The sequence below is a fragment of the Emys orbicularis genome, chromosome 1, assembly GCF_028017835.1.
Source record: "Emys orbicularis isolate rEmyOrb1 chromosome 1, rEmyOrb1.hap1, whole genome shotgun sequence".
NCBI classification, from domain to species: Eukaryota; Metazoa; Chordata; order Testudines; family Emydidae; genus Emys; species Emys orbicularis.
Window position 1 is genome coordinate 26,878,254 of NC_088683.1, and position 21,608 is coordinate 26,899,861.

Below are 21,608 nucleotides of genomic sequence, written 5' to 3' on the forward strand. Positions count from 1 at the left end.
GTATGATGCTGGTAATATTGAACAAGACAATGCTGTTGCTACAGATTTAGATCAGATAAGTCAGAGGTGTAGAATGCTGGAGAGACAAACAGAAGAAATTAATCAAAACAAAGCAACATACCACAGAGCACAACTAAACATGGTTATAGCAAGTTAAATATATTACAAGACAGCAAATATGGAAAAACTAGCTGCATGTAAAAATTAAAACACTATCAGATAAGTCTTTTACACATCATGTTCTTTACAAGTCTTCCTTCAGTCTGCACATCAGTCTGATTATTGAGATATGTTATGCTGAGCAAAAAAATAAGCCTCCATAATGAGAAATGGGAATCTTAATAGTTACAAAATTTGCTGTAGATCACTGTGAAATCTGAAGCAAGACAGCTCCAAATGTAAAAGGAAGTTCATCTATCACAAAAAAACCATTATTTTAAACACGTATAACTTATGGGAGTGGGGGAGAGTTTTGTTTTGTGGTGTGAATCCTTCCAAAACGGATATCTTACAAGGGCGTGGTATGTATCTCTATCAACAGGAAATCCTGTTTAAGTCTCATAGTAGTTTAATGAGCTTAAGGCAAGCCTTACTTCGGCCTTGCAAAAGAAATTAAAACTAATAGTAAAACGTTTTTTTACCAATATAAATAAAAAGAACTAGAAAAGAAGTAGGGCTGCTATGGGGCAGAGCAGTGGTTTTCAAACTTTTTCCATTTGTGAACCCCTAAAAGATTTCAAATGGAGTTGCAGACCCCTTTGGAAATCTTAGACAGTCTACAGACCACCAGGGGTCTGTGGACCACAAGTTGAAAACCAGTGGGGTAGAGATTAAACAATCTAGGTTTGGCTCACAAACTAAATGAATATGTTGTCCCAGTTTTCAATAAGAGTGATGATGCAGACCATGGGGGCAAAGGCAGGATGCTAATGGGAGCGAGTATAATGACAGAGGGATAGAAAGACCTGGATGTATTAGTCGATCACAGGATGACTAAGCCATCAAAATGATGCAGCTGTGAAAAAGGAAAGTGTTTGCCTAGCATGTATGAAGCAAGGTATTTCCAGTAAAGATAAGGAAGTATTAGTACCCTTGTACAAGGTACTGATAAGATCTCATTTGATATAGTGTATACCATTCTAGTCACCCATGTTCAAGAAAGAATTCATATTGGAACAAGTGCAGAGAAGGGCTACTAAAATGACCAAGGAAATGGAGACTTGGAGAGCCTATTTTACAAGAGGAAACTTAAAAGGCTTGGCTTGTTTAGTCTAGCAAAAAGAACACAGAGGGGATATGGTTGCTCTCTATAAATATGTCAGGGAGTAAACATCAGAGAGGGAGAAGAGCTATTTAAGCTTGAGGACAATGTTGGCCACATGAACAAATGTGTATAAACAGGCTATGAATAAAGTTAGGCTGCAATTTAGCAGGTTTCTGACTAGAAGAGTGAAGTTCTGGAACAGCCTTCAAGTAGGACTGGGGGGTGGGGTTGGGGGCACAGGGGAGAAACCTAACTACTTTTAAATTGGGGCTTGATATAGTCATTTACAGAATTATATAAGGGGGCTGTTTGCAATAACAGTGTACTGGACCTGGAAGGGATCTCCTGGGTTATATTCCTAGATTATTTTAAATTTATACTGTGAGGTCTCTTAAAATATAGCACCATCTTCATAATTAAACATTCTAATAGGCATGTTAGATACACTTTATAAAGAATAAGCTACATTATATTTTCATTTCTATGGCACAAAATCTGTAACTTTCAACTTAGGTGCTGAGACTGATGTGCTGTCCCCATGTTGGATTTAGTACCGTGTTCCAACTCCGGTGCTGGCGGTGCTGGGGGCGGTTAGTCCGAGGGAGCCAGGGACAACTGGTGGGAATATGGGACCGGCATAACGGGCATGCCCCAAAGGTTCCAGTATGACCATTAAGTGGGCCATTGTTCCTGCTACCATGCCATCGCTGCAGCTGCCACACCGGCTTCACGGGTCGGTGGTGAGGGGCTGAACACCCGGTCCGAGTCCAACCATTGACCTTCCAGCAACCGGGGCGGAGCTGTCAAGGCCTGAGTCTGCCGACTGATCCTGGTGATGATCGGTGCCTGCCGATGAGTGGTACCGGGGGGGTTGTAGACTGGTGCTGCAACAGAGGCGATCCCGCCCCAGTGGGGGACCCATGTCTGGGAGAGGGTGACCTGCGCTGTGGCAATCTTTGACAGGAAGCTCATCGGTACTGGTGGTACAGGGACTGGTGCCTTGACTCTGGTGTCCCATGTCTTGTAGGGGGAGGGCGCAGTGTCGGGGACCTGGGTCTTCTGACTGGAGACCAGGGATGCGGTGCTGGAGTTCTAGGCCCCAGAGATGAGGATCTACGCCTGCGGTCCAGGGACCTATGGGGAAGCCTCATGATCGGCTTGCCCTTGGGAGTTGGGGCCTGGCGCGGTGTCTGCGGTGCCTGTCGGCCAGCTTGCTCTTTAGCTGCTGGGGCTGCTTTGGACAACCAGGGCCCAAGGAGAAGCCAGGGTCCCCTGCCACTCCCGGGAGTTGGAGGCGGATCGCTGGCCGGGCTGAGGGGGTTCAACCTCAGTGGTACCCCCATGATACCTTGAGGCGGGCACATGGCCTGACATAGGGCCTTTGCCCAAGGCCCCTTTACCTTCCAGTGCCGGGGGGCTTTTCTTCTTTTGTCGCTTCTTCAGCACCGGCGAGGGGCACGGTGCCGGGCAGAGCCCGATGCCGGCGGTGCGTTACGCACCGATGTCGAGGTGCTCAGTGTGGGATCCGAGCAGGAGGGCTCCAACACAGGACGAAGCTCAGTCTCCATGAAGAGGGCTCTCAAGTAGCTATCCCACTCTGTGTGTGTTCTGGGGTGAAAGTTTTTACAGATTCGGCACTTGTCCTTTCTATGGGATTCCCCTAAGCACTTCAAACAACTGTTGTGGGGGTCACTAATAGGCATCGGCCTGTTGCATGACGAGTATGGTTTGAAGCCAGGAGATTGGGGCATGCTCTGCTCTGGGGTGAAATCCCAGCTGGTACTCTAACTACCAACTAACCTAACACTTAATGGTTAACTAGGAACCTACAAACTATATACAAAGGAGAAAGACAACGGGCTGTGAAGAACTGCTAATGCTCTTGCGATGCAAGACAAGGCGCTCCGACCAACTGCCACGGGTGGTAAGAAGGAACTGAGAGGGCATAGGGTTGGCAGCATCTAATATGCCAATGCGTGAGCGCAGCACTCAAGGGGGCGCTACAGCCGACCCTACAGATACCACTAAGGCAAAAAATCTCTGCTGACTGTCCACGTGGGTGCACACACACCTAGAATAGAATCGACATGAGCGAGCACTCGAAGAAATAGTTCCTAAGCTCTAAGAGACTGATGATCCAGACCCACAGGCTCATCCTTAGTCCTCTTTTCTTCTCCCTCTACATCTTATCTCCGGGTAATCTCATCTGCAAACAAATTCAACTGCTAACTCTATGCTCACAACTCACAGATATACCTCTCTACTCCAGACCGCTCTCCTCCTGTCCAAGCTAAAATCTCAGCCCATCTCTCGGACATCTCCATATGGATGTCTACCACCATTTAAGCTTGAGTTGATAGCTAAAACAGAACTCCTAATCTTGCCTCCCACACCATCCCTGCTACCTCCTTTTTTGATCACTAGACAACACCACCATTCTGCTGTACTTAGGCCTACAACCTGGGTACCACCATCAACTCTGACCCCTCTCTAAGTTCTCACATTCAGGCTTTATCTAAATCTTGCTGATATTTTTTCTGCATAACATCTCTAACACAAAGACTTTCCTATCCATCCACACAGCTAAAACCCTCATCCAGGTTCATCACCTCACAACTGGATTACTTCAACATCTTTTTCTCTGACCCTGACAAATGCAGTCTTGCTCCACTCACATCCATTCAGAATGCTGCTACAAAGATCATTTGCAGAGACTGTCACTTTGCCCATGCCACCCTTCTCTTTGAACCCCTCCACTGTCTCTTCATTTCTCTATCAAAAACAATGTGCATGTATTCACTTTCAAGGCCCTTCACAGTCAACCCTCACCCGACCTATCATCTTGTTAATTATCAAGCTGTCAATTCTCTCCTCCAACTGGCCAACAAAGCCACCCTCCACTGCGCATTTGTTAAATTTTCTAACAAATATCTTCATGCTTTCTCCCATCCTGTCCTGCACACTTGGAGGACACTCTCTGTAAATATACGTAAAGCTACCTCATTTATCCACCTTCAAATCCCTCTTCAATGGTTAGGCTGCTAGTGTGCTGAGACTACTAGCTATGACTGAACAAATATTGTCTCATTGTTTACTTGGCACTCTCCCATCTGTCCATCCATCTGTTGTCTCATCTTACTCAGATTATGGTCCCTGCCCTGGGATCTTATCTTTCTGTTCTATGTTCGTACGACACCTAGCACAATGAGGTCCCGGTCTGTGACTTGGGCTACAAAAGTTACTAATAATGAGGGAAGTGCCTTTCCCGAGCTGAAGAAAGCAAAGATCTTGACCTTTGCAATCTACCCAGAGAAGCTTCTCACTACTCCTATTCTTCTGACTCCAGAGCATTCTTTAGGCAGAGGCGATGCAGTGCTGGTAAGGGCGCCAGGCAATCTAGAAAGTCTATGCAGCACTGTGAGAGTTGAGGGTACTGAGGCCAGTATCGATGCCGGCATTGGGATGAGCACTGATGTCAGCACTAAAGGAAATCTTGAGAACGCAGGATGTTGCGGGAAGGAGGGGTTCCACACTGATAGGCAGAGCAGATTCCTAGCTGCCAAATAAGACTGTGTAATCCCATTAATGTTGCAAATACATTTTAATTAATATTTTTAATAGCACAGAGTTAGAACTTGTTATATTGAAAATTGCAAAATGCAACAGCTCAAATATGAGAGAAATAAAATACTTGGCAACATTCACGTGGAAACTAACATTAGTGAATGCCCAGCCATGACATTAGAGGACTGGGCCAAAAGAAATCTTATGAGGTTCAACAAGAACAAGTGCAGAGTCCTGCACTTAGGACAGAAGAATCCCATGCACTGCTACAGACTATGGACCGAATGGCTAGGCAGCAGTTCTGCAGAAAAGGACCTAGGGGTTACAGTGGACGAGAAGCTGGATATGAGTCAACAGTGTGCCCTTGTTGCCAAGAAGGTTAACTGCATTTTGGGCTGTATAAGTAGGGGCATTGCCAGCAGATCGAGGGACATGATCATTCCCCTCTATTCGACATTGGTGAGGCCTCATCTAGAGATTTGATAGATTCAACTACCTGAAAGGGGGTTCCAAAGAGGATGGATCTAGACTGTTCTCAGTGGTACCAGATGACAGAACAAGGAATAATGGTCTCAAGTTGCATGGGGGTGGTTTAGGTTGGCTATTAGGAAAAAAATTTTCACTAGGAGGGCGGTGAAGCACTGGAATGGGTTACCTAGGGAGGTGGTGGTCAGGATTGACAAAGCCCTGGCTGGGATGATTTAGTTGGGGATTGGTCCTGCTTTGAGCAGGGGGTTGGACTAGATGACCTCCTGAGGTCCCTTCCAACCCTGATATTCTATGACACCACATTTAGCCTGGCCAAGTTTCCAGAAAGTGACTAGGTCATTTTGGGTGCCTCAGTTTTGGGGGCTCAATATGAGACACATTAAAGGAGCCAGATTTTCTAAAGCTTGAGTGCTCATCACTTTCTGAAAATCAGGCCATTTTAGGGTGTTTCAGGTTGATCACACAAAAAACTGAGGCACATAAAATTACTAATCATTTTTTAAAATCTTGGTCCTTGTTCCTTTCAGAATCTATCTGCAAGCGGTTATAGTGTATGTTTACTCTTTAGAAACTTCAAAGCTGGTATGTTTTGTGTTATTTGTTCATTTAGAATATTATCTCTATTTCAGTCAAACTGTACAAAAATATGTACCGAGTAGGTAAAACACCCCAAAAGAATGCATGTATCAAGTTTATGCAGTATTTTAGCCCAATATATTAAAAATTGACTAGTGATAGTAGATGCCCAAACTGTAATGGAGCCAAATTTTCAAAAAGTGCTCGTGCTAGACCTCAGAAAATCAGGACCCTTTAAGAAGTCTCAAGTTGATACCCAAAAATCAAAGCATCCAAAACTACTAGTTATTTCGGAAAGCCTTGGCCTTAAATTTCTTTTCATAAGGTTTTATCTTTAGAAATAAAATGCAACAGAAAAGAAAAAAAAAAGAGTGTGAACAGAATTAAGCAAGAATGCAAATGCATACTATAAAGAACTTAGTTGCACATTTTTAGTTAACATTTACTGTAAACTAGAACTTATTTTTAACATGGAAACCTGAGAAATAATTGATCAATCATGAAAATTTTCAAGGTACATAAATTACGGAATTTGTATGTTTACGCAAGTTCTTTTATAACAGCAATACAACAGTGCAGTAGAGTAGGACTGACGTTGTGTAAAGCCCCAGCTGCCTATTGTAATAAAAGCACGTTACTTCCAAAACCGTGATTCACTACTTACTTGAAGTGCAACTATACTAAACTCTCACAATATAAATGTGATAGTGAACAGTATTATTTTAACCACTCATGTATAATTGTTTAATTATTGTAAAATAGGACTGCCCAACCAAGAGCTCTCTCTGATAGGCATGTAGCATGTTTTCAAAAGAACATAATGCATATGAAACAGATTATTTCAATTTCTTATGTATATGATTGTTATACTACTGCAGAGGTAATTATTGTTGATTTTCACTGAAATAACACTTCAATTAATAAGTACTGTGCCCAATGTCCGGATTTGAGATTATAGGTAGTTATTGTGTTGAATGCTTCTGAAGTCCCGCTACTCCACCAATCCTTACAATTTGAACACACATTAGTCTGTATTAGACAATGTCTGTATGAGACACAGGTCTTCTGATGAGCCAGAAGACTTAACACTCAGACATCCTCCCTACTTTAACCCAGGAGGACAAACTTGAAAGAAAACATTTGTATACAAGTTTTTATTATTTTATTACCTTTCTGAGGGCAACTAGTGATACCAACTGTAGAGCCCTGGTTGAAAGAGGGTTTTTAGAGCCATATATCTGTAACATATGGACACACTTCTATGTGTTGCCAAATCAAGAGAAGTCCCCATGTGAAAGGTGCTATAATATAATAATATAATATGGAGGTATACCTATCTCATAGAACTGGAAGGGACCCTGAAAGGTCATCGAGTCCAGCCCCCTGCCTTCACTAGCAGGACCAAGTACTGATTTTTGCCCCAGATCCCTAAGCGGCCCCCTCAAGGATTGAGCTCACAACCCTGGGTTTAGCAGGCCAATGCTCAAACCACTGAGCTATCCCTCCCCCCTATACTACTATAAAGCAGTGGTTCTAAACCAGGGGTACGTGTACTCCTGGGGGTACGCAGAGGTCTTCCATGGGGTACATCAACTCACCTAGATATTTGCCTAGTTTTACAACAGGCTATTTAAAAAGAACTAGTGAAGTCAGTACAAACTAAAATTTCATACAGCATGATTTGTTTATACTGCTCTATATACTATACCCTGAAATGTAAAGTACAATATTTATATTCCAATTGATTTATTTTATAATTATTTGGTAAAAATAAGTAAGCAAGCAATTTTTCAGTAATAGTGTGCTGTGACACTTTTGTATTTTTGTGTCTGATTTTGAAAGCAAGTAGTTTTTAAGTGAGGTGAAACTTGGGAGTACTCAAGACAGACTCCTGAATGGGGTACAGTAGTCTGGAAAGGTTGAGAGCCACTGCTATAAAGTATTACATACTTACTATCAATGGCTAAACCATTTAGTTCATAATTTAAAAACATATATATGATGCAACAATTTAACTGAAGCATTGCTATCTAATTAGTGTACAGTGATGTGACCTCTAAAATATATTTAAATTTTCAAGCATTCTTCTCATTTAACAGATATAAAGATAGGAACATTTCAGTAGAAAGCAATTATTTTGTAGAATGAAAAAAAAAAAAAAAAAAAAAAGTTCTCTAGTGAAGTCAGGGTCACATAATTACACAGTCCAGGTCAGTCTCGGATGTGTTAATGCAGCTGAATTTCCACTTAATAAAACATGCCCAAAGCGCATCAAAATCCCCTATTCATTTTACTATCCAATCACTAAAACGCAGTGAAATCTTAAGCAATTTATATATTATCAGAATTATTTCTGCTAAAATCAGCAACAGCTTTCAGCCCAGGAAATAGCAGCACATTTACCATATGCAGAACTTGAGGGGAAAAAAAGTTGGTATAATAAATTCATTTGTTAGGAAAACTACTTCATTTCTATAATTGTGTAATATAATTTATTATCCATGAATTCCAGAAAATCATAATCTATTACAACAAAAGACTCCTATCAATTGTTATTTTTGCATAACAAGTTGGCAGTATCAAATACTGATGACATTCTGTTAGTCACCCCAAAACGCAGAATCAAAGTTAAGCATAGCAGCTTATGCATAGTAACACAAAACCAGCATCCTGAAGTACTTACCAGTCCAATAAACTGTACAAAACAATGACAGCATCAAAAAGGAGGATATAAGGTGGTATAGAGTAACTAACTGAAAGTAAAAAACAGCTCAAACAACTGACATTAGAATTCATACAAAGAAAATTGAACTTCTTGCCATGAACTGCAGATTGCTAGCGTTTTTTCAGTAATTAGGAAATATATGATAAACAACATACAAACTACTTATTGTTATACACTGGAATTCAGAACATTACTTTTTCATTGTAATAAGGAGTTTTAGGAGTGTAAATCACCATACTTATGTAATTTGAAATTTAAGTTAGCCATAACCTACACTATGAACAGAAAAAATATTACCTTGATTTCTCTTTGTTCAACAGATTTTTCCCATATTTGTTGATCATATGCCCCAATCTAAAAAGAGAACAAAAATATCTAAATTAAATTACATTTAATGAAACATTATGCAACAAAAAGACAAATCAGTCTTCACAGAGGTAAGGTACAGCATGAACACAAACATAGTTTCCTTGGAGATACTTATTTACAGAGAAACCTACATTTTCCCTACTTCCTCCCATTTTTCATTTCCTATTATTATGATATTATAAAAATTGAGGGTATTATAAAGAATACACATGGCATCAACAGCTGAAATTTGAAGTTCTTAGCAAGGATTATGCAAGAAGCCAGTTTCATTTATTTTCCTAGTTTTATAATCCTCCTTTACCAAATTCCTTTTCTCTTTATCACACAGAGATTTTTTCTTTAGCAATACCCAATTGGGGTGAGGGACAGGTGCATGCATGCTCTGTTGCCTTATGCTGTTGCACAATCCCATAGAGGGCAGACCCGCCCCCACACCCTCCTACTTCCTTCTTGACAGACTCCAATATAAAAGGAAAGGAGAGTGGGTCATGCAATGGGAGTGTGCAACATCTCAAAGAATCACAGATACAGACCAGGTGAGAAACCATTTTTTCCTTCAAGAGATTGCACATGTCCATTCCACTTCAGGTGACTCACAAGCAATTCAAGCCAGAGCTGATTTTGGAGACTACCTGAACAATGAAGGAAGGATTACTCATCCAAATTCAGCATCATCTCTGGAATATTGAGATATAGCATAATGAGTTGTAAAAAGTTATGTACCAATGACCCAAGTTTATTCCCGGGGGAATTCTGCGCACAATATTTTAAAATTCTGCAAATTTTATTACTCAAAATAAAATTACATAATCACACCAGTTTCAATTATTTAGGTATTTAATTCAAAATACCTGTCAGCAAGTATGTCTAACTATACAGACACACAAAAATTCCCACATGAGTAGAGAGTTAAAGAAACCCCTATGACAACCCAGTTCCTATTTCTCTGCCCCCTTCCCTTCCCCCCCAGCCAGGGGGCCATACATCCACAACCCCTTCCCCCCCAGAGCCCAGCCACAGGGCTCCCTTTGCCCAGATACCTGCCCTCCTACCCCTCGGAGCCCAGGGATATCCAGGAGGGAGAAACAGCCTGATCCTGGGTCCCAGGTTTGCACAGAGTTTCCTGTGCGCTGCCCTCTCCTTCCTTCAGAGCGTGCAGGGAATGGCAGCTCCCTCCTCTCCCCAGCAGTGTCCTCTATGTGTGAGTTGGGTTTGGCAGGTCTGGTGGCCCCTAGTGATGGCCAGAAGAACTGCAGCCCATTTCTGGGGGAGAAAGGAAATTCTGCATGCACATTCATTTCTGTAAAATTCTGCATTGCGTAGTGGTGCAGAATTCTCCCAAGAGTACAAGTTGCAGCTTTACAAATGTCTGGTATAAATACCTGCGCCAAACAAAAGCTACAGAACAATATCTATGATTCTAAGGTTAAAGGACTAAACACCCAACTATCAACCCTGCATTGCATCAGAGAAAATGAAGACTTTCTGGATAGAAGTCAGTGTTTGGTACTGCAGATACTGTAGAATCAGAGAGGGCAGTGCTAAACGGGGAAGAAAATTGGCGGCATGTGACCTCCAGAAGAAGAAAGAGGAGAACCAATGTATCCTCAATGCAGATAGAGGTAAGAAACTGTTTTCAGGCTCTCGGCACAGGTACTACGGTGAAGAATGGTTTGGAAGAGTCATCTGAGGGAAGGGATCAGAAGGAGACCCCAATTGACCAGAGGGCATGCGATGCATTGTCCTAAGGATGGGGGTTCCACGACCAGCACTCCCGAGGGGAGGAGATGGGTGGTGGTGTTTGTTGGGGACTCCCTCCTAAGGGGTACGGAGTCATCAGAGAATATCAGGGTTGGAACAGACCTCAGGAGGTCATCTAGTCCAACCCCCTGCTCAAAGCAGGACCAATTCCCAACTAAATCATCCCAGCCAGGGCTTTGTCAAGCCTGACCTTAAAAACCTCTAAGGAAGGAGCTTCCACCACCTCCCTAGGTAACCCATTCCAGTGCTTCACCACCCTCCTAGTGAAAAAGTTTTTTCTAATATCTAACCTAAACCTCCCACACTGCAACTTGAGACCATTACTCCTTGTTCTGTCATCAGGTATCACTGAGAACAGTCTAGATCCATCCTCTTTGGAACTCCCTTTCAGGTAGTTGAAAGCAGCTATCAAATCCCCACTCATTCTTCTCTTCTGCAGACTAAATAATCCCAGTTCCCTCAGCCTCTCCTCCTAAGTCATGTGTTCCAGCCCCCTAATAATTTTTGTTGCCCTCCGCTGGACTCTTTCCAATTTTTCCACATCCTTCTTGTAGTGTGGGGCCCAAAACTGGACACAGTACTCCAGATGAGGCCTCACCAATGTCGAATAGAGGGGAATGATCACGTCCCTCGATCTGCTGGCAATACCCCTACTTATACAGCCCAATATGCCATTAGCCTTCTTGGCAACAAGGGCACACTGTTGACTCATATCCAGCTTCTCGTCCACTGTAACCCCTAGATCCTTTTCTAGGGAACTGCTTCCTAGCCATTCAGTCCCTAGTCTGTAACAGTGAATGGGATTCTTCCGTCCTAAGTGCAGGACTCTGCACTTGTCCTTGTTGAACCTCATCAGGTTTCTTTTGGCCCAATCCTCTAATTTGTCTAGGTCCCTCTGTATCTTATCCCTACCCTCCAGCGTATCTACCACGCCTCCCAGTTTAGTGTCATCTGCAAACTTGCTGAGAGTGCAGTCCACGCCATCCTCCAGATCATTAATAAAGATATTGAACAAAACCGGCCTCAGGACCGACCCTTGGGGTACTCCACTTGAAACCGGCTGCCAACTAGACATGGAGCCGTTGATCACTACCCGTTGAGCCCGACGATCTAGCCAGCTTTCTATCCACCTTATAGTCCATTTATCCAGCCCATACTTTAACTTGGTGGCAAGAATACTGTGGGAGACTGTATCAAAAGCTTTGCTAAAGTCAAGGAATAACACATCCACTGCTTTCCCCTCATCCACAGACCCAGTTATCTCCTCATAGAAGGCAATTAGGTTAGTCAGGCATGACTTGCCCTTGATGAATCCATGCTGACTGTTCCTGATCACTTTCCTCTCCTCTAAGTGCTTCAGAATTGATTCCTTGAGGACCTGCTCCATGATTTTTCCGGGGTCTGAGGTGAGGCTGACTGGCCTGTAGTTCCCCGGATCCTCCTCCTTCCCTTTTTTAAAGATGGGCACTATATTAGCCTTTTTCCAGTCATCCAGGACCTCCCCCGATCGCCATGAGTTTTCAAAGATAATGGCCAATGGCTCTGCAATCACATCCGCCAACTCCTTTAGCACCCTCGGATGCAGCGCATCCGGCCCCAGGGACTTGTGCTCGTCCAGTTTTTCTAAATGGTCCCGAACCACTTCTTTCTCCACAGAGGGCTGGTCACCTCTGCCCCATGTTGTGCTGCCCAGTCCAGCAGTCTGGGAGCTGACCTTGTTTGTGAAGACAGAGGGAAAAAAAGCATTGAGTACATTAGCTTTTTCCACATCCTCTGTCACTAGGTTGCCTCCCTCATTCAGTAAGGGGCCCACACTTTCCTTGACTTTCTTCTTGTTGCTAACATACCTGAAGAAACCCTTCTTGTTGCTCTTAACATCTCTTGCTAGCTGCAACTCTAAGGCCTGGTCTACACTACGAGTTTAGGTCGAATTTAGCAGCGTTAATTCGAATTAAGCCTGGACACGTTCACACGACGAAGCCCTTTTTTTCCAACTTAAAGGGCCCTTTAAACCAGTTTCTTTACTCCACCTCCGACAAGGGGATTAGCGCTAAAATCAGCCTTTGCGGGTCGGAATTGGGGTAGTGTGGATGGAATTAGACGTTATTGGCCTCCGGGAGCTATCCTACAGTACTTCATTGTGACCGCTCTGGACAACACTCTCAAATCAGACGCGCTGACCAGGTAGACAGGAAAAGCCCCGCAAACTTTTGAATTTCATTTCCTGTTTGCCCAGCGAGGAGAGCAGAGGTGACCACGCAGAGCTCATCAGCACAGGTAGCCAATATGGAGTCCCAGGATCGCAAAAGAGCTCCATCATGGACCGAACGGGAGATAAGGGATCTGCTCGCGATATAGGGAGATGAATCAGTGCTAGCTGAACTCCGTAGCAATAAACGAAATGGCAAAATATTAGAAAAGGTCTCAAAGGCTATGAAGGACAGAGGCCATAACAGGGACGCACAGCAGTGCCGCGTGAAAATTAAGGAGCTACGGCAAGCCTACCACAAAGCCAGAGAGGCAAACGGAAGGTCCGGGGCAGAGCCTCAAACATGCCGCTTCTACGCGGAGCTGCATGCGATCCTAGGGGGTGCAGCCACCACTACCCCAACAATGTACTATGACTCCATCAATGGAGAAACACGCAACAGGGAAGCGGGTTCGGGGTACGAGGAAGATGAGGATGAAGATAATGTAGATAGCTCACAGCAGCAAGGAAGCGGAGAAACCGGTTTTCCCAACAGCCAGGATATGTTTATCACCCTGGACCTGGAACCAGTAACCCCCGAACTCACCCAAGGCGTGCTCCCAGACCCTGAGGGCACACAGGGGACCTCTGGTGAGTGTACCTTTGTAAATATTACACATGGTTTAAAAGCAAGCGTGTTTAATGATTAATGATTAATTTGCCCTGGCAATTGCGGCCAGTACAGCTACTGGAAAAGTCTGTTAACATGTATGGGGATGGAGCGGAAATCCTCCAGGGACATCTCCAGAAAGCTCTCCTTCATGTACTCCCAAAGCCTTTGCAAAAGGTTTCTGGGGAGGCCTGCCTTATCCCGTCCGCCATGGTAGGACACTTTACCACGCCAGGCCAGTAGCACGTAGTCTGGAATCATTGCATAACAAAGCATGGCAGCGTATGGTCCCGATGTTTGCTGGCATGCAGACAACATCCATTCCTTATCTCTCTTTGTTATCCTCAGGAGAGTGATATCATTCACCGTCACCTGGTTGAAATGGGGTGATTTTATTAAGGGGACATTCGGAGGTGCCCGTTCCTGCTCGGCTGAACAGAAACGTTCCCAGCTGTTAGCCACGCGTAAGGGGGGAGGGGTGAAGTGATCACCCCAGAGAATCGGGTGTGGTGGGGGGGGGGTAGTTGGGTTTGTGCTGCATGTGAACCCGGAAACCTCAGCCCCTCCTTTTACATTGCAAACCCATTTTAAATGGCCAACCCACTGGGTGCTTGGTATGGGTAATGAGGGCGCTACTGTTTGAAACCATTCCCACATGTTAAGAAGGTTAAAAAACCCAAAAAAGACTGTGGCTTACCATGGCTGCCTGCAAGCCGAAATCTGTGGCCTGGCACTGCGTGAGTGATCTCTCACACCAAACCGGCAGGCCCTCAATATAAGAGGAAAAATGCGACCTTGTAACGAAAGCACATGTGCTGTGTGATGTGAACAGCAAAATTTAACGTGAAAGAATGTACCCACTGTTCTCTAAAATGTGTCTTTTTTAACCACCTCTCCCTTCTCCTCCACCAGCTGCAAATGTTTCTCCTTCACAGAGGCTAGCGAAGATTAGAAGGAGAAAACGGCGGACTCGGGATGATATGTTCTCGGAGCTCCAGATGTCCTCCCACGCTGACAGAGCACAGCAGAATGCGTGGAGGCAGTCAATGTCAGACTACAGAAAAGCACAATATGAACGAGAGGAGAGGTGGCGGGCTGAATTGCGGGATGAACAGAGCAAGTGGCGGGCTGAAGAGGATAGGTGGCGTCAGCTTGCAGACAGAAGGCAAGAGTCGATGCTCCGGCTGCTGGAGCATCAAACTCATATGCTCCAGCGTATGGTTGAGCTGCAGGAAAGGCAGCAGGAGCAGAGACCGCCGCTACAGCCCCTGTGTAACCAACAGCCCTCCTCCCCAAGTTCCATAGCCTCCTCACCCAGATGCCCAAGAACACGGTGGGGGGGCCTCCGGCCACCCAGTCACTCCACCCCAGATGATTGCCCGAGCATCAGAAGGCTGGCCTTCAATAAGTGTTAAAGTTTTAAACTGCAGTGTGTCCTTTTCCTTCCCTCCTCCCCCACCCATCCCGGGCTACCTTGGCAATTATCCCCCTAGTTGTGTGATGAATTAATAAAGAATGCATGAAAGTGAAGTAACAATGACTTTATTGCGTCTGAAAGCGGTGCTCGAAGGGGGGAGGGGAGGGTGGGGTGGTTGGTTTACAGGGAAGTAGAGTGAACCGGGTGGGGGGGGGAGGCAGAGGATTCATCAAGGAGAAACAAACAGAAGTTTCACACCGTAGCCTGGCCAGTCACAAAACTCGTTTTCAAAGCTTCTCTGATGCGCACCGCGCCCTGCTATGCTCTTCTAACCGCCCTGGTGTCCGGCTGCGCGTAATCAGCGGCCAGGCGATTTGCCTCAACCTCCCACCCCGCCATAAATGTCTCCCCCTTACTCTCACAGATATTGTGGAGCGCACAGCAAGCAGAATAACAATGGGGATATTCTTTTCGCTGAGGTCACAGCGAGTCAGTAAGCTGTGCCAGCGCGCTTTTAAACGCCCAAATGCACATTCCACCACCATTCGGCACTTGCTCAGCCTGTAGTTGAACAGGTCCTGACTACTGTCCAGGCTGCCTGTGTACGGCTTCATGAGCCATGGCATTAAGGGGTAGGCTGGGTCCCCAAGGATCACGACAGGCATTTCAACATCCCCAACGGTTATTTTCTGGTCCGGGAAGAAAGTCCCTTCCTCCAGCTTTCGAAACAGACCAGAGTGCCTGAAGACGCGAGCATCATGTACCTTTCCCGGCCATCCCACGTTGATGTTGGTGAAACGTCCCTTGTGATCCACCAGGGCTTGCAGCAGCATTGAAAAGTACCCCTTGCGGTTTATGTACTCGGTGGCTTGGTGCTCCGGTGACAAGATAGGGATAGGGGTTCCGTCTATCGCCCCACCACAGTTTGGGAATCCCATTGCAGCAAAGCCATCCACTATGGCCTGCACGTTTCCCAGAATCACTACCCTTGATATCACCAGGTCTTTGACTGCCCTGGCAACTTGGATCACAGCAGCCCCTACAGTAGATTTGCCCACTCCAAATTGATTCCCGACTGACCGGTAGCTGTCTGGCGTTGCAAGCTTCCACAGGGCTATCGCCACTCGCTTCTCAACTGTGAGGGCTGCTCTCATCCTGGTATTCTGGCGCTTCAGGGCAGGGGAAATCAAGTCACAAAGTTCCATGAAAGTGCCCTTACGCATGTGAAAGTTTCGCAGCCACTGGGAATCGTCCCAGACCTGCAACACGATGCGGTCCCACCAGTCTGTGCTTGTTTCCCGGGCCCAGAATCGGCATTCCACAGCATGAACCTGCCACAGTAACACCATGATTTGCACATTGCTGGGGCCTGTACCTTCTGTGAGGTCTATGTCCATGTCAATTTCCTCATCACTCTCGTCGCCACGCTGCAATCGCCTCATCGGCTGGCCCTGGTTTTGCTTTGGCATGTCCTGGCTCTGCATATACTCCAGGACAATGAGCGTGGTGTTCATAGTGCTCATAATTGCCGCGGTGATCTGAGCGGGCTCCATGATCCCAGTGGTATGGCATCTGGTCTGAAAAAAGGCGCGAAACTATTGTCTGAGGGAGGGAGGGGCGAGTGACGACATGGCGTACAGGTACAGGGAATTAAAATCAACAAAGGTGGCTGTGCATCAGGGAGAAACACAAACAACTGTCACACAGAATGGCCCCCCCAAAGATTGAACTCAAAAGCCTGGGTTTAGCAGGCCGTTGATTTGACGGAGGGAGGGGGAAGCAAATGAATACAGAACAAATCTATTTTTTACATCTTAAGCTGGCAGCCGACGGTGCAGCATGACTGATAGCCCTCGGCATCTTCTGGGTGCTTGGCAGAAAATACTGGGCGCTTGGCAGAAAATAGCGTACTACGACTGATAGCCGCCATCATCATTGGGAAGGCAGCAGAATATGACTGGGGGACATACGGAGTTTCAGCCATCATCTGATCGAACTGTCGTAATACACCATCTACTGCCAAAAGGCAAGGGGCTGCTGCTGTGTAGCAATGCAGCCCCACGTCTGCCAGCACCCAGATCGCCTATGAAGGCTACCAGTCCTACTGCACCGTCTACTGCCAAAAGGCAATTAGCTGCTGCTGTGTAGCAATGCAGTACCACGTCTGCCGGCACCCAGATGACATATGGTGACGATGAGCTGAGCTGAGCGGGCTCCATGCTTGGCGTGGTATGTTGTCTGCACAGGTAACCCAGGTAAAAAGGCGCGAATCGATTGTCTGCCGTTGCTCTGACGGAGGGGGAGGGGCCTGACGACATGTACCCAGAACCCCCCGCGACACTGTTTTGCATCATTCAGGCATTGGGATCTCAACCCAGAATTCCAATGGGCGGCGGAGACTGCGGGAACTGTGGGATAGCTACCCATAGTGCAACGCTCCGGAAGTCGACGCTAGCCTCGGTACTGTGGACGCGGTCCGCCGACTTAATGCACTTAGAGCATTTTATGTGGGGACACACACAATCGGCTGTATACAACCGATTTTTATAAAACCGGCTTCTATAAATTCGACCTAATTTCGTAGTGTAGACATACCCTAAGTGTGATTTGGCCTTCCCGATTTCACTCCTGCATGCCTGAGCAATATTTTTATACTCCTCCCTGGTCATTTGTCCAATCTTGCATTTCCTGTAAGCTTCTTTTTTGCGTTTAAGATAAGCAAGGATTTCACTGTTAAGCCAAGTTGGTCGCCTGCCATATTTACTATTCTTTCTACACATCGGGATGGTTTGTTCCTGCAATCTCAATAAGGATTCTTTAAAATATAGCCAGCTTTCCTGGACTCCTTTCCCCTTCATGTTATTCTCCCAGGGGATCCTGCCCATCAGTTCCCTGAGGGAGTCAAAGTCTGCTTTCTGAAGTCCAGGGTCCGTATTCTGCTGCTCTCCTTTCTTCCTTGTGTCAGGATCCTGAACTCGACCATCTCATGGTCACTGCCGCCCAGGTTCCCATCCACTTTTGCTTCCCCTACTAATTCTTCCCGGTTTGTGAGCAGCAGGTCTAGAAGAGCTCTGCCCCTAGTTGGTGCCTCCAGCACTTGCACCAGGAAATTGTCCCCTACACTTTCCAAAAACTTCCTGGATTGTCTGTGCACCGCTGTATTGCTCTCCCAGCAAATATCAGGGTGATTAAAGTCTCCTATGAGAATCAGGGCCTGTGATCTAGTAACTTCTGTTAGTTGCCTGAAGAAAGCCTCGTCCACCTCATCCCCCTGGTGAGGTGGTCTGGTGGTCTATAGCAGACTCCCACCATGACATCACCCTTGTTGCTCACACTTTTAAACTTAATCCAGAGACCCTGAGGTTTTTCTGCAGTTTCATACCGGAGCTCTGAGAAGTCATACTCCTCTCTTACATACAATGCAACTCCCCCACCTTTTCTGCCCTGCCTGTCCTTCCTGAACAGTTTATATCCATCCATGTCAGTACTCTAGTCATGTGAGTTATCCCACCAAGTCTCTGTTATTCCAATCACATCATAGTTCCTTGACTGTGCCAGGACTTCCAGTTCTCCCTGCTTGTTTCCCAGGCTTCTTGCATTTGTGTATAGGCACTTAAGATAACTCGCTGATTGTCCTGATTTCTCAGTATGAGACAGGAGTCCTCCCCTCTTGCCCTCTCCTGCTCGTGCTTCCTCCCGGTATCCCATTTCCCCACTTACCTCAGGTCTTTGGTCTCCTTCCCCCAGTGAACAGTCATCCATCTGCTGTCCAGACCGAGAGACTTGAGAAGCGTGCTGCTCGCCTGGAGCTAGAATTCAGGATGTGATGGAGCGTCTGCCGAGACTGATCATGTAAAGAAGTAGGAAGGGGTAGCGGTACAAGGACTTGGGCACCCATTATATTGCCAAGAATGACCTTGAGTGGGTCACTGCAGACTACGTGGCTCTGGGAAGAAGGATAAAGGAGTTTGAGGTGCAAGTCGTGTTCTTGTCCATCCTCCCTGTTGAAGGAAAAGGCCCAGGTAGGGACCATCGAATTGTGGAGGTAAATGGGTGGTTGCGTAGGTGATGTTGGAAAGAGGGTTTGGATTCTTCGACCATGGGATGTTGTTCCAGGAAGGAAGATTGCTAGGAAGGGATGGGATCCACCTAAGAGAGGGAAAAGCATCTTCGCAGGCTGGCTTGCTAACCTAGTGAGGAGGGCTTTAAACTAGGTTCGCCAGGGGATGGTGACCTAAGCCCAGAGGTAAGTGAGGAAGTGGGATACCAGGAGGAAACACAAGGAGGAGGGTGCAACAGGGGAAGCCTGCTGATCCATACTGAGAAAGTAAGGCAATCGGCTAGTTATCTTAGGTGCCTGTACACGAATGCAAGAAGCCTGGGAAACAAGCAGAAAGAATTGGAAGTCCTGGCACAGTCAAGGAACTATGATGTGATTGGAATAACAGAGACTTGGTGGGTTAACTCACATGACTGGGTATAAATTGTTCAGAAAGGACAGGCGAGGGAGAAAAGATGGAGGAGTTGCACTGTATGGAAGAGAGCAGTATGTTTGCTCAGAGTTCCAGTATGAAACTGGAGAAAAGCCTGTTGAGAGTCTTTGGTTTAAGTTTAGAGGTGAGAGCAACACGGGTGATGTCTTGGTGGGCATCTGCTACAGACCACCAGACCAGGAGAATGAGGTAGACAAGGCTTTCTTCAGACAACTAACAGAAGTTTCCAGATCACAGGCCCTGGTTCTCAAGGGGGACTTCAATCACCCTGACATCTCCTGGGAGAGCAATACAGCAGTGTACAGACAATCCAGGAAGTTTTTGGAGAGTGTTGGGGACAACTTCCTGGTGCACGTGCTGGAGGAACCAACAGGGAAGAATTGGTAGGGGAAGTAGAAGTGGGTGGCAACCTGGGCAGCAGTGACCATGAGATGGTCGAGTTCAGGATCCTGACAAAAGGAAGAAGAGAGCAGCAGAATACGGTGGATAGAAAGCTGGCTAGATCGTCTGGCTCATTGGGTAGTGATAAACAGCTCAATGTCTAGTTCAGGCCTGCACAACATGCGGCCCGCGGGGAATCACTGTGCGGCCCGCGGGGGCTCACTCTCAAGCCTGGGAGGGAGGAGGAGCAGCGGCGCGCGAATCAGCTGTTTCGTGCGCCGCGGCCGCTCGGGGTCTCCCCCTCCCTCCCAGGCTCTCAAACCTGGGAGGGAGGGAGAGATCCCGAGCGGCCGCGGCGCACGAAACCGCCCCCCCACCCCCACCCCAGGCGGGACACGGGGATGGAGCCCTCGCGCACCGCCGCGCCTCCACCCCCACCCCAAGCGGGACACGGGCAGGGAGCCCTCGCGCACTGCCGCGCCTCCACCTCCCGCCCCAAGTGGGACATGGAGCCCACGCGCGACGCCTCAAGCAGGACACTGAGCCCTCGCGCGCCGCTGCCACTGCCCGAAGCGGGACACGGGCACGGAGCCCTCGGCGCCCCCCCCCGCAGGACACGGGGCTCAGCCACTGCCCCCGTCCTGAGCACTTTTTGGCCCACCCCCCCGGGACTCCTGCCCCATCCAACCCCCCGCGTTCCTTGATGCCCACCCCCCCCGGGACTCCTGCCCCATCCACCCCCTTCCCTGTCCCCTGACTGCCCTCCGCCGCCCCATCCAACTCCTCTCCTGATTCCCTATCCAACCACCCCTTCTCCCTGTCCCCTGACCACCCTTGGAACCCCTGCCCCTGACTGCCTCCCACCGCCCCATCCAACCCCTGCTCCTTCCTGACTGCCCCCGGGACCCTTGCCCCCATTCAATCCCTCTGTTCCCTGCCATCTGACCACCCCGACCCCTATCCACCCCCCCACCACTCCTCTGAACTCCCCTGCCCTCTATCCAACACCCCCTCCCTGCTCCCTTACCGCGCTGCCTGGAGGTGGCTGGCGGCGCTACAGCCACGCCGCTCGGCTGGAGCCGGGCCACGCCGCCACCATGCAGTGCCTGGAGCACCGGGTCAAGCTGAGCTTGCAGCCCCCCCGCTTCCCGCGAATCAGCTGTTCGCGCAGGAAGCCTGGGAGGGCTGAGAAGCAAGCGGCGGCTTCGCGCTCAGGCCCAGGGAGGCGGAGCAGAGGTGAGCTGGGGCAGGGAGCGGTTCCCCTCCGCGCCCCTCCCCCCGGGTTACCTGCTGTGGCGCGGGCGGCTCCCCCCACCCCAGTTCACCTCCGCTCCGTCTCCGCCTCCCTGGGCTTGAGCGCGAAGCCACCGCTTGCTTCTCTGCCCTCCCAGGCTTCCCGCACGAACAGCTGATTCGCGGGAAGAGGGGGGGGAGGGGGAGAAGCGGCACAGAGTGTTCGGAGGCGGAGCGGAGGTGAGCTGGGGCCGGGGAGCGGGGCGGAGAGCTGGAGCACCCATGGGGTCAGCTCCTAAGGCGCCACTTTTGGATAATGTGCTCAGGGGGAGCAGCCGCTCCCTCTGCTCCCCCCCAGCTACGGTCCTGGTCACTTCAACTTACCGGTTGTTAAATTTAGAAGCCCTTTTAGAACCGGTTGTCCCGCACAGGACAACTGGTTCTAAAAGGGCTTCTAAATTTAACAACTGGTTCCCGC

General features: G+C 47.5%; 1 protein-coding gene across 1 annotated transcript in view; it reads right to left on the bottom strand.

Annotated features, from left to right (window-relative positions):
* PHTF2 (putative homeodomain transcription factor 2) overlaps positions 1-21,608 on the bottom strand; it is a 153,326-nt gene that overhangs the window by 68,660 nt on the left and 63,058 nt on the right. The window contains exons 3-4 of the mRNA XM_065403358.1: positions 8,916-8,972; positions 8,577-8,588 (exon numbers count right to left, since the gene is read on the bottom strand). Of these exons, the coding sequence (XP_065259430.1) occupies positions 8,577-8,588; positions 8,916-8,972 (69 nt within the window). The remainder of the gene's footprint in view (positions 1-8,576; positions 8,589-8,915; positions 8,973-21,608) is intronic.